At 43.9% G+C, this 12,383-nt stretch overlaps 2 protein-coding genes across 3 annotated transcripts in view; one reads left to right on the top strand and one right to left on the bottom strand.

Annotated features, from left to right (window-relative positions):
• LOC109296527 (tetratricopeptide repeat protein 38-like) overlaps nucleotides 1-126 on the bottom strand; it is a 65,532-nt gene extending 65,406 nt beyond the window's left edge. The window contains exon 1 of one of the 2 annotated variants that reach the window (XM_019515945.1): nucleotides 34-126. In XM_019515945.1, the coding sequence (XP_019371490.1) occupies nucleotides 34-57 (24 nt within the window). In that variant the 5' untranslated portion in view covers nucleotides 58-126. The remainder of the gene's footprint in view (nucleotides 1-33) is intronic. The other variant, XM_019515944.1, reaches the window with a different exon arrangement.
• PKDREJ (polycystin (PKD) family receptor for egg jelly) lies at nucleotides 56-9,902 on the top strand. Its single transcript, XM_019515848.1, is given in 5 exon segments — nucleotides 56-96; nucleotides 681-787; nucleotides 790-831; nucleotides 834-867; nucleotides 869-9,902. Coding segments are annotated over 5 exon segments (8,331 nt in total). The 3' UTR covers nucleotides 8,976-9,902.
• Nucleotides 9,903-12,383: the final 2,481 nt, after the last annotated feature.

The raw sequence follows: 12,383 nt of genomic DNA, 5'->3' as shown, positions 1-12,383 counted from the left end.
GCGGTCCGGCGCCCGGCCGCCGGCGCCCCGCACCTGGCAGTCCCGCAGCGGCGCCATGATCCAGATCCACCCCCACTCCCGCCCCAGTGCGGCCCAGTACTGCCTGCCTCGGGGCGGGGCCTAGGAGGAGGAGCAAGCCCCCCCGCAAGGTCTCACCACGACCCACCTCCAAATAAAAACACTTGAACGTTGCTGACCCCTCCTCACTCACTCACTGCCAAGCTCCAGTGAGCAGTGTACAGCAAGGAAGAAGAAGACTTGTTTCCGTAGTTATGTAATGCTTCTTTGCATAATTGTCCAGTGCACGGCGGTTTTTCAGCAGACAGGATCATTTTGAGCTTCCAATAGGATCATTTTATATTTAAAACTCGGCAGCACCGCGCTCTGGCCAGACGGGGGCGCAGCCAGGCCCCAGCTCCCGGAGCAGATCCCGCTCTAAATCCCAGCGCCCCCTGGATCCCAGTCAGGATCTCACTGTGGATCCCACCCCCCCCTCGACCCCACTGCGGGTCCCACTGGTCCGGCTCTGGACTTCACGGTAGACCCGACCCCCCGCTGGGATCCCAACGCGGACCCCGCTCCACCGAGATCCTACCCCCTGCCTGGACCCCGCTCCGGGTCGCACTCCCCACTGGCTCTCAGCCCCCCGGGCCCTGCAGGACGGGGTCTGACCCCCTCAGATCCCATGCGAGCCCCCTCCTGCCGGCCCCCCCACTGCCCCCCCCGTGGGGCTCTTTTGCACCAGACCAGGGCCAGAGGCAGCCAGGGGGAAGCTGGGCTTGGCCCCCGTGGGGGCCTGGGGAGGAGGGGTCAGGGTGAAGGTGGGCAGAGGAGTCAGGTTGTGGGAACAACCAGAGGGGTGTTGCAGGGGTGCGGGGTGCCGTGGGGAGGCCATGGTGCGTGCGCAGGATGATGGGGAGGTTCTGGGCTGCATGCAGCCGTCCCTTGGCAGTTGGAGCAGTTGGGCAACAACTGATGTTCCTAGCCCAGGGGTCTGCGCCCCTCACCTTCTCATTGCCATGCACAGACCGCTGCTCCCCAGCCTCCTCCTGCACCTCCTGAGCTACCGCTGCCCCACCACAGCAGCGTTCGTGCCTCCCAGCTTCCAGCCCTTGCCACTGCTGGTCGCTTGCTCTGACCCCCACGGACGTGTCTATCGGCGCCGGGACAACGAGCTCTGGGTCTCCTGCCTGTGGGATGGTGCCATCCAGCTGCGCTACAGACCAGCCCCTGGAGCTGTAGCCACAAGCAGGGAGGGGCAGACTGAGCTGTCGACCCCACCACGGTGCCGCTGGTATCGGGACTCGGCCTGGGTGCAGGACACCTCTCGCTGGTCAGGATGGGTGGTGCTGGGTCCAGGCCTGGCTCGGGGGAGCCCAGCTCCACCCTGGGCCTCGAGCCGCATCACAGTACAGTGCGTGTCAGCCTCATGCACCGCACCAACATGCCTCCACCGCAATCTGAGCATTGAGGTTTCTGGACAAGATGTGCGGCTCTTCCTGCTTTGGCCTCAGGGACTCCCCATTCAGGAATGGCAGCCAGTGCAGCTGGGCTGGTGTGCACGCCTGAAAAGCTCCCGTTGGCATTATCGCTTCAGTAGCCATGGGAGCAGCCCCCCTGCACTTCTCATCCCCAGCAACCAGCATCGTGAGGCACCCCCAGCTTCTGCCTACCCCAGAGTGGAGATGCACCAGGCCTGTGCCTCCTACTACAGCTACCACCTGACTGTGCGCTATCATCGCCCTGGCCTCTACATTGTCTCAGTCAGCATTGAGCAGGGGCCTCCCATCAGACTCAGTCTGTCCCTGAGGGTGGAACCTGCCTTGCTCCACGTGCTCAGCATCCACTCTAAGATGCTCAGTGTCTCTCAGCAGCCCCTCAGCCTGTCCTGGGAACTCTGGACCCTTGGTCCCAGGACACTGGCTTATAGCCTGCTGGATCTGCAAGGTACAGGGAACTGGTCTACATCCTACAATCCTTTTGCCCGGCAGAGCAACTTCTGTGCTCTCCCCACATCCCGGAAGCTTGGTGAGATGCTCATAGCGAGCTTATACTTCCATGTGGATGGAGACTGGCTGGGGGAGATGGAAGGGGAGCTGAGTTTCTCTGGTGCTGCACTGAGCCTGAAAACAAGCAGCCAGACTCCTGCGTACATCACACTGAACCCCAAGAAGACCAAAATGGGCATTTACATTTTCAGCCAGGCCCATGGACTCTATTATATAACCCAAGAAAATGAGGCTGGTACTCCCAGTAATGGTTCCAGCATCCACTATGTACTCTTTCAACAGCAGAACCTCTCCTACCTACTCACAGTTGAATTTGTCAAGTTGCAGAGGTACAAGTTCAACATGCACCTTTATCTGAACCGGCAAGGAGCCCTCTTCAGGTCCCTGGTAGACAGAGATATCGAAGTCCATGTTTTCAACAGCACCCCTTCTTTTTTGCAGACTTCAATTTACATTGTTTGGTTTATACCTGTGCAACATCCCATGCTGCAGTGTGAGTGGACCTTCAATCTGCAGGTGTTTGGGTCAAAGAAAGAGCAGCTCATCCAGAACAGTACTTATACTTACGGTGACCATGTGAAAAATGCAGCACACTATGTCCGGCATTCTGGTTTACCTTTTAATCCTGCCCGATACACAGGGTTTGTGGCAAGGGTGAACTGCATCAGAAGTGGACTTACACCTGCTGTGTTAAAAGTCACAGTCAACAATTATGCATCCAAAGTCATAGAGTCATTGGTCTCTTGTCAGCGAAGAACCTGTTCCCTACAGACTGTTCAGATCAAGAAACCTGATCTCCCTGATCCTGTCATACGCGGTAGAAGGGAGGTGCTTCTTACTTTGTTTGTCATCATCCAGTCGAACTGCACCGGAAGTCTAGTTACAAACCCACTCTGGCAAATTTATGCTGTTCCAGACATGACAACTGAACCAGACTTGACAACTCCTTTAGATACACCCATGATCCGGAATAAAAACATGGTCTTTTTACCAATACCCAAGCATAGTTTAGATATTGGCTTATATCTGATTATTTTCTCTGTTAACGTAACTTCAATAGTTACTTCACAAGTTCTGAGTGGATCAGACAGAGCTTATGTTCGAATGGAGTCAGGTGACCTGGTGGCAAACATTAGAGGAGGCAGTTTCCGAACAGTGGGGTATTCAGATGAGTGGACTCTGGATGGATCTTCTTCCCAGGATCCCGATTCATCAACAGGGTTAGAGGGAATCACATTTACTTGGTATTGCAGCAAACATGCAGTAGACTATGTAAACATGCAATTGAGTGAAAGTGGAGCCTGTCATCCGGATCAGGTGGATTTGAAGTGGATAAACTCCTCTGGTCCCATTCAGACCGTTTTGCCAGAAACCCTTCCAGGGAATGCCAGGTATCATTTTCGTCTTGTAATTGAAAAAGGTGGCAGAAACAGTTCTGCGGACCAAACTGTTAGTGTGCAGTCTGGACGCCCACCACGCCTGAATGTTGTATGCTTAGAAAACTGTGGTCGAATTGTAATTCCAACTGATAGATTTACTTTATCTGGGAAATGCCTAAACTGTAGAACTACTAGTCGACTAGTTTATCGTTGGTCCCTTTTATCAGAAAGACTCACTGAAAAAAGATTTGATTGGGCTTCCAAAACATCAACAGGGAGGTTTACTGCATACTTGTCTATAAATGCTTTAAGTTTTATAGATATTGCAGACCAGTCATATACACTTGTCCTAAAAATAACGACTGGGAGTGGTGCATCATCAATCTCCAGGTATTCTTTTTATGTCAATTCTGCCCCTAGAATTGGAAGGTGCGCAATCAATCCAACTGAGGGTATTGCATTCCAGACCACCTTCATCGTTCAATGTAGTGGATTTTCAGACAGGAATTTACCTCTCACATATAAAGTAATAGCAGCTTCAGATTCATTAAAAACAAGTAAAATCACTACTCTGGAGGAAAATTCATTTGGGACAATAGTCTATTTTGGTTATGAACCAAAATCCCCTCCTTCTTTTCTCCCAATTGGCACACCATTCAAGAACTATGCTCTTACAATCTATATCCAAGTCTCTGATTCACTTGGAGCATTTTCTCAAGTAAGTTTGCAGGCAACAGTGCAGGATCCAACTGAAAATAAACCACCAGAAGTGGTGCTAAATGAACTGTTGGCTTTAACCAGTGGGTCAGATGCACCAATGGCATCTTTTCTTCAAACTGGAGATTTTTTTAATGCAGGCTATTTCGTTTATATGGTGGCCTCCCTTTTAAATGATGTTGAAGATGCACCAGATCTCCAGGTCTCTAAGGCTGAATTTCGGGAAAGCCTTCTTAACATATCTGTAGGAATTTCTACTGCCAGTATAATGGAAGTTAATCAAGTGACTGCTTGCATTTCTCAGATTACAGAGGAAATTAGTGAAGTCAATGTTGAATCACAACGTATTTCTGTTAATAAACTGTCAGAAGTGGGTGAGGCACTGAAAAGACATCGAAAGGGAAACCTTGGGTCTGAAGAAGCAGAGCTGCTGACTGCTGGGGTACTAACAGGCTTATCCAATGTCTTGAGAGCTTCTGTTAACGATGTCAATGTGAATGCAGTGAAACAAAGCTTCTCCGTCATGGAAGATTTAGCAGACATTGTCTTACATGGCAAAGTCCCTGGAAAAACTGAAACGCTCATGGAGTCCCAAACCTGGAATATGACTCTAAAAAAAGATGAAAAGTGGGATGTTGCAAGTGCTTTCTCTGCCAGAAAAGATTGCCAGAACTGTTTTTACCCGACACTGAAACAGGAAGATCATTCAGAATTGCCAATAGATGCTGTTATTTCTACAGTTCTTTATGAATTTGAAGAGAACCCCTTCCCTTGGTTGGGTCACCTCTCTGATATTACAACAATGGTCACGGGGTTCAAAATGATGGGAGCTAAGGCTAATGGTGACGCCATAGGGATCGTTCCTGAAGTAGCAGAGATGACGATTGCTAGAAAAGATAAGGATTCTGCAGCTTTTCAGCTGACAATTGGACCTGATAAGACACTCCCTCAAACAACTGGAAGATTTGCTTTTGAAGTGAACAGAAACTCCAGTAGTATATATATCCAGATTTTGACCCGATTAGAAGTTTCTTTTGAGGTACTTCTATATGCAGATCTTAATGTCACCCATGACTCTCCAATAGCTTCTTTTACTGCATCTCCCAAATTTCCTACAAGTGGGAATAATTCAAGGAGCACTGATTGTGTGATTCAGACTCCTAATATTATCTGTCTCTCACCGGCATTGCTAAGAGACACAGCCCCAGGCAGCGGGGCCAATAGATGGAACATCTCTGTTGTTTTGCAAACAAGCTCCTTTATAGGGAAGCAAAACAATGACTTGGTGAAAATAGCCCTGTTTAATGCTGAGTGTCTAGACCTAGATGGAGTGCAGAGTCAGTGGGAAGGAGACACATGCACAGTTGGCCCTAAAACCAACTGGGAAAGAGTGCACTGCATCTGCAAGATGAAACCAGGCATCCAGGCAGCAGGAAGCCGCATGATCCCAGGGTCTTTGAAAGACAATATCAAATTCCTGGCTGCCAAAGTGTTAGTCATTCCCAACATAGTAGATCTGGAAAGGTCTCTTTTAGAAAACATACCCAGGAATCCAGTGACCCTTCTAACTGTGGCTTTCATTTTTTTGATCTATTGTCTCTTGGCAATCTGGGCCACGAGAAAAGACAGGGCTGATAAACTCAGCAGAGACAGAGTTATAGTTTTGCCTGACAATGATCCTTTTGATAAAGTATGCTTCTTAGTCACTTTATACACAGGCAGTCGCTTTGGGGCTGGAACCACAGCAGATGTTTTTCTTCAACTTATAGGCCAACATGGCGTCAGTGATGTGCATTGCTTACAGCACCCAAATTATCCATCTTTGCTTCGTGGAGGTACAGATACTGTTTTGCTAACTACCAAGAATTATTTGGGAGACATTTATGCTTTGCGGGTCTGGCATAACAATGCAGGTTCTTCTCCAGATTGGTTTTTAAGCCGAGTCAAAGTTGAAAATATGTACACTAGAGAATTTTGGTTGTTCATTTGCAGAAAATGGCTTGCTCTTGGCAAAGAGGATCATTTACTGGACAGGACATTTGTTGTTACAAATCAAAAAGTACCTTTAGTAAAAAAGGACTATTTCTTGATAAATTTTGCAAATGACTTGATAGATAATCACATATGGTTTTCTGTTTTTGCTCAAGTTGTCACTGGCTCTTTCAACAGGCTCCAAAGATTGTCTTGCTGTTTGGCAGGATTGTTATTGACTCTGCTCATAAACATTATGTTTTTTAATGTTGAGAAGAATGAAGACTATTCAATAGAAATACGGTATTTGAGATCAATAGCCACTGGAATTGAAAGTGCTTTGGTTATCATACCAGTGCAAATAATTATAACTGCATTGTTTAAGTACTCCCAGAAGGAGCCACCTTCACAGAGAACAGAGCAGAAGCCCACAGAAGAAAGTTCACCCTTCATGTCTGAAAACCTGAGGAACTGGAGGGAGCGCCTGCAAAAATGGTACCTTTCAGAAACTTCAGCACGATCTGCGAGTCCCAGGTCTTTGGAGAACCCATCCCATTCTGGAAGTCCCTATAGTTCACAAGATATTAGGAAGGAAAAAAAACAAATAAAATCAAATAACTGGAGTAACTGTGCCATTTCTGAGGGTGCTGCAAATGCTATTGCAGCAGAGGAGGAGCAAGTACCAGCTGAGTCAACTCGAGAGCCAAAAGCCCGACAGAATCTATCACGAAACACCAATTTCAGCAATAATTATGCAGAACAAAAGGGTGATGGCAGCAGGAAAGAAAGGAGGCCACTAAACATTCCCTACTTGCGCTTTCGCAAGAGACCAGAGATAATTTTTTCTTGGTGGTGCATCTATGTTTCTTGGGCATTGATCATAGCAGTGGCTGGGGTGTCATCATTTTTCATCATATTATATGGTTTGTCCTATGGCTACCAGACCTCACTGGAATGGCTTGTAGCCTCCATAACATCATTTCTTGAGAGTGTGCTGCTTTTTCAAACCCTCAAAATTGTCCTTCTTTCTGCCCTAAGTGCAATTAGACCAAAGTACTGTGTACACATCCCATGGTCAACCAGGGAAAATTATCTTGAGATTAAATTGGATGATGTTACTATGGATGCAGATGAGATGAGAGAAATGCACTATAAACTTGTGAAAGCCCGGGGCAGTAAGCAGTATCAGCCTTTAGAGGAAGACGAGATTGCAATCATGTTGAAAAGAGAGATGATAAAAAACAAAGCTTTCATTTTCCTAAAGGATACCATCAGTCACTTTATCTTTTTAACCCTTGTACTGAATATTGCTTACTCTGAAGAAAACACCAACAGTTTTTACTACAACCAGGTTACCCATAAACAGTTTTCTCTTCAGCTCTCCAATGTGGCGCAACTAGAACACATTTACTTGTGGGTGAATAACGTTTTTCTGCCTTTGATCCACAATGACAACCAACCAACCTTTCTTTCAGACAGCTGGTCTAAAATCCTTGGTTTACCTAGGATGCGGCAAGTAAGGGCTAAAAGCACTAAAAAAAAATGCTTCCAGCCTGACAGCTTTGTAAATAAATTTGTGATAAGTGAAAGCCATTGTCTTCCCATATATGGCAGTGACCCCGAAGAGAAAGGTGACCATGTCAGGTCCTGGACAGAGGCTACCAACAAATCTGTTTCCAGTGATGCCAGCAGCTATGCAGGATTTACTTACCAGTCAAACAGAAATCAATGGACTTATTTTTCCTATGGAGAGTTACATACATATGGACCAGGTGGGTACACTTTTTATTTCTTCCCTGAAGAACAACGGCCTAATTCAACCAAAAGGCTGGAAGCTTTACAAAATAGCAATTGGCTTGATGAAGAGACATGGGCTGTGATTGTTGAACTCACTACATTCAATCCAGATATACGTTTGTTTTGCAGTATCTCCATTATATTTGAAGTTTCTTATTTTGGGCTCCTCAATACAAGCTTGTCCGTACATTCCTTTACACTTCCCATTTTCCGCCATCTAACTAAAATCCAAATGTTGGGCTTCTTGGCTGTCCCTGGTTTTCTCTTCATTTATATTGCAGATGAGATTCACATGATATACCAAAAAAGGAAAGATTATATAAAAAATGTTTCTAATTTGATCAACTTTAGCCTGAAATCAGTGCTTTTTGTCTTTGTTGCTCTACAAATTATCAAATTTATGATGGCAGAAGACATAGTCAAGTTTTACTTACTTCACCCATACAATTTCATTCCATTCCATGCAGTGTCTCATGTAGATCAGACTTTGAGGATAACTCTGGGCTTTCTGGCATTTCTCATTGTTTTGAAAACTCTCAGGTATTCCAGATTCTTTTATGATGTTCGCCTGGCACAAAGATCAATCTTGGCAGCTCTTCCTGGCATCTGCTCCATGGCACTTGTGGTGGCAGTGTACTTTTTTGTCTACATGGCATTTGGGTACCTAGCATTTGGCCAGCACGAATGGAATTACAATAATATGATTCATTCAGCTCAGACTATATTCTCCTATTGTGTTTCAGCTTTTGAGGATACGGAATTTACATCCAACCGCTTACTGGGCGGTCTTTTTCTAGCCTCTTTTATGCTGGTGATGATCTGTGTCTTGATTAATTTGTTCCAAGCTGTGATTATGTCTGCCTATGAAGATATGAAACAGCCGGTATATGAAGAACCATCTGATGAGGCAGAAGTGGTTACCTTTCTAGTTCATAAGATGAGAAGCATATGGTATTACATCACCTGTAGGACACCTTCCACAAGTGATCCCGATCTTTTTCATAGTATACTATATGGACAACCTGAGAGGAGGAACTACCGACATTTAGGGCTCAAAACCAAAAAAATAAATGGAAAGAAAATGGTTTATCTTGTCATATAGATAATGCAGGGTTTTATATGCAGTAAGAGCAACTTCAAAGATTGTTGAACTATTACAGAGAAAACAAATTAATTTGCCAGGTGAACACCCAGAACATTTTCTAAAACAATGTGAGGGAATTCTCAACTCATGACAAGTTCTCCTATGTATCCCAGAATCCTATGGCCCAATTTCCATGATACTTTAAAACAGGCACCAATTTCTACAATAATTCAAAGGTTGCAGGTGAGGGATCAGTTCAGTAGTTTTGGGGTCATTCTTCCCTCTAATGACAATACGATTGCAAATTGGGGCTGATCAAATTTGCTTTGAACAAAGGACTCAAAATGTACTAAGAGTTTCTTGACCCACAATTTGATGGCAACCCTTAACAAACTGCAATCTGAAAATATAAGAAAAAATAGAACACCTTTTAGTAAGTCCACTTAGCAATTTAAAATACTACTTCAAGCCTAAATTTCCCTAACAAAGGAATTTAACAATGTTACAGTAAAGTTCTCAAGAAAATTGGTATTGAACAAAAACTCTAAAGTTTAATATTTTCTGCATCTTTTCAGTACAATTTTGTATTTTTCTACTCCAACTGAATATTAATGTTATGTTTTGCTAAGTGAAGACAATGAGGCCCCATCTATATGTTACACTTCAAGTGTGATTAACCATTTAATAATGCTGTAAGTTGTGACCTAGCTGCAACTAGCTAGCTTCATTAGCTGCAGAGTCCACAATGGGGGCAGTGGAGAAAATGCTGCCCACCCCCATATTGCTCACTGCGAGGGGAGTGGGGGGAATGCTGCTACCACTGCAAGCTTAATCAGCTGTGGGACTTGCACCAGTAGGCAGAACACTACCGCTGCTGTGAGACTTGACAGCTGCCTGGCTTGGAGGGAGGACACCAGAGGGAATGCTGCTGCTACTACGAGCCTCTTCAGCTGTGGGGCTTGCAATAGAGGCAGTGGGGAGAACATTGCCACAGCTGTGAGCCTGGCCAGCTGTGGGGCTCACAGCAATGGGAGCTGGTGCAGGGGGAGCCTGGGATTGCACTGCTGGGCTCCCTCTACACCAGCAAAAAGGTGTGATAGGATCTGATGCTGGATCCCACAGTCATTCTGTCTGCTACACATGTATGGTATGGCAGGAGGTGTGACTGTGTGGATTGAACATCTGATCCTATCGCGCCTTTACCTGAACATCTGGACTAGCCCTAAGAGACCAACAGGTACACGCAAGAAGAAAGGATTTGCTTCATCACATCATACAGAAGAACTGCCTTGAAGCTTGTTAGCTGTATCCCACAGTTACGCCGCCTGCCATGCATGTTTGGCATGGAAGGTGTGACTATATAGATTGAGCATCCAATCCTATTACACCCTTACCTGAATGTCTAGATGGGCACAAGAGACCAACAGGTACATGCAAGAAGAAAGGATTTGCTTCATTACTTCATACATAAGAAATGCCTTGAAGCTTGTTAGATAAAACTTATAATAAACCCTTTTTCTGGTATCTCTACATTGTTTGCTTTACAAAATTCATGTGGACCAGAATACTCCATCATCCTCATCTCTAAAGATGCAACTGAGTTGTGTGTGTGTATGTGTGTGTTCACATCTTGCGTGAAAACACTGTCTTACTGCATCATTTGAATAAATTCTAAGTCTACATTCTGTTCCAAGAAGTGGGGGTTTTACCGGACAAACTTCTGATATTACTGAATATTCATAGAGAGTTTCTAGTGTGAGTTAATTTTAAAATATTGTCCAAATATGTTGATTTTATTAAATCAATTTGTATTACAAGTGTGCATTTTTCTGTCAGAAGTCAGAAATAAATGAAACCTTACCAGCTTCCTCAGAACACATGACTATTTCTTGCTAATATAACTACCTAAGTGAGGCTCTGTCAATAACCGGCACTGAATACAGATTCAGACTTAATCTTGTGAAAAGATCAGAGATGGATGCCTCAGCTGCATCTACAGCAGCTAACATTCACATTTTGATGACTGTGTCCCTTCCACATTTGATTTATAGAGCTTATCATATGATTGGTGTTTATGAAGTCACTGAAAGGTGCAAGTAAAACACCTATTCATGAGGCTTGAATATATTTGTGGGGGAATTTTTTTACATAGAATATGTTTTGCATAGGATATGGTCCACTCAAAGTTTAAAACAAGTTGGCAGTGGCATCATCATTTCTATTCAGGCAGCAGTGAGGGTGTCACATGATTTTGTGGCTCTTTGTAGTTTACCTGATTCTTTCTGAACTCTTCATTCCAGCATTAACGACCCTCTCTTCTTAATGTTTTAAGTTTCCACTAATCAAGCTATACTTTTTTCTGCAGTTCTGCTGTCTGCTATTTACTCCTGGTAAAGTAGCTCCTATTTCATAGCCCTGCAGACTGTTTTTAACTCTAGCTAAAAACATTAATTCAGTTGTGGAAACATTAACTCTGGTGAACATTAAAACACACGTGGAAATAACTTCCAGTTATTGGATAGATACACTGTCAAAATGCTTAAGAAGGCTTGATTTTCTTTCATGATTCTAAAGTTGTACAATTCATTCTAATCACTACAGGACAAAGAAACAACATTTTTTTTTCTTGCCTAGTTTGTTGTGTTTTTAATACGCAACATATGATACAGCAAATTAATGTACAATCTAATGAAGTAATATTTGTTTTTGCTTTGATCTTAAACTGAATAATATAGCCCTAGGTCCCTAGCGTATTAGTAAAGCTTTTAATTTCTTTTTACCTGGAGAAAAAAAGTGTATGATGATGCACTGAATTGTTTGCACCCCACTTTTCAAAATCCTAGATGTGCCCATGGTAATAGCTATGGCAATTATTTCGGTTGGCAGGCCACTTAAGTTTTGGTGAGCTGTTGAGGGTTGCACACATAAAATCTTTCAAAAGATATGTTAACAAATTATAGATAAAAAACAAAAAACCATATACTAAAAAGCAAACATCTATTATAACATATTTTAATTTAATTTAAAAATATTTTTCATCCTGATTTGTTTTTTTGAATAGTGTATATAGAGACGATTACGTCTATAGTTCTGCCATAGGGAAAATATGAATTACTGACTGAGAAAAGTAGTACTTTTTCACAGTTCACACAGTGTTTTAATGAAAGGATGTTTGGTGTTGCTATCAATACTGAAGAAATATCATGAATAGAAAAAGAACTCATAAAAACTAGTGCAGAGAAGTTTTTGGTCAGTTATGAACTTGCAGCTGTAACCCACTCACTCTCCAGTGATGCATACAAATCAGTCAACACTAGAGTCCTAACTGCAATCATGCTATAAAGTTTTCCACAACCAGACTGGTTAGGGAATCAGATTTTATTAGCTGTTTTGGTGATCTGTTATTTGATTTGTTTATAAGAGGCC

The sequence above is a fragment of the Gavialis gangeticus genome, unplaced genomic scaffold, assembly GCF_001723915.1.
Source record: "Gavialis gangeticus isolate Ggan-Ray unplaced genomic scaffold, GavGan_comp1, whole genome shotgun sequence".
In the NCBI taxonomy this organism is placed as follows: domain Eukaryota; kingdom Metazoa; phylum Chordata; order Crocodylia; family Gavialidae; genus Gavialis; species Gavialis gangeticus.
The sequence above is the reverse complement of the archived record's forward strand: the minus strand, read 5'-3'. Positions and strand labels throughout refer to the sequence as shown.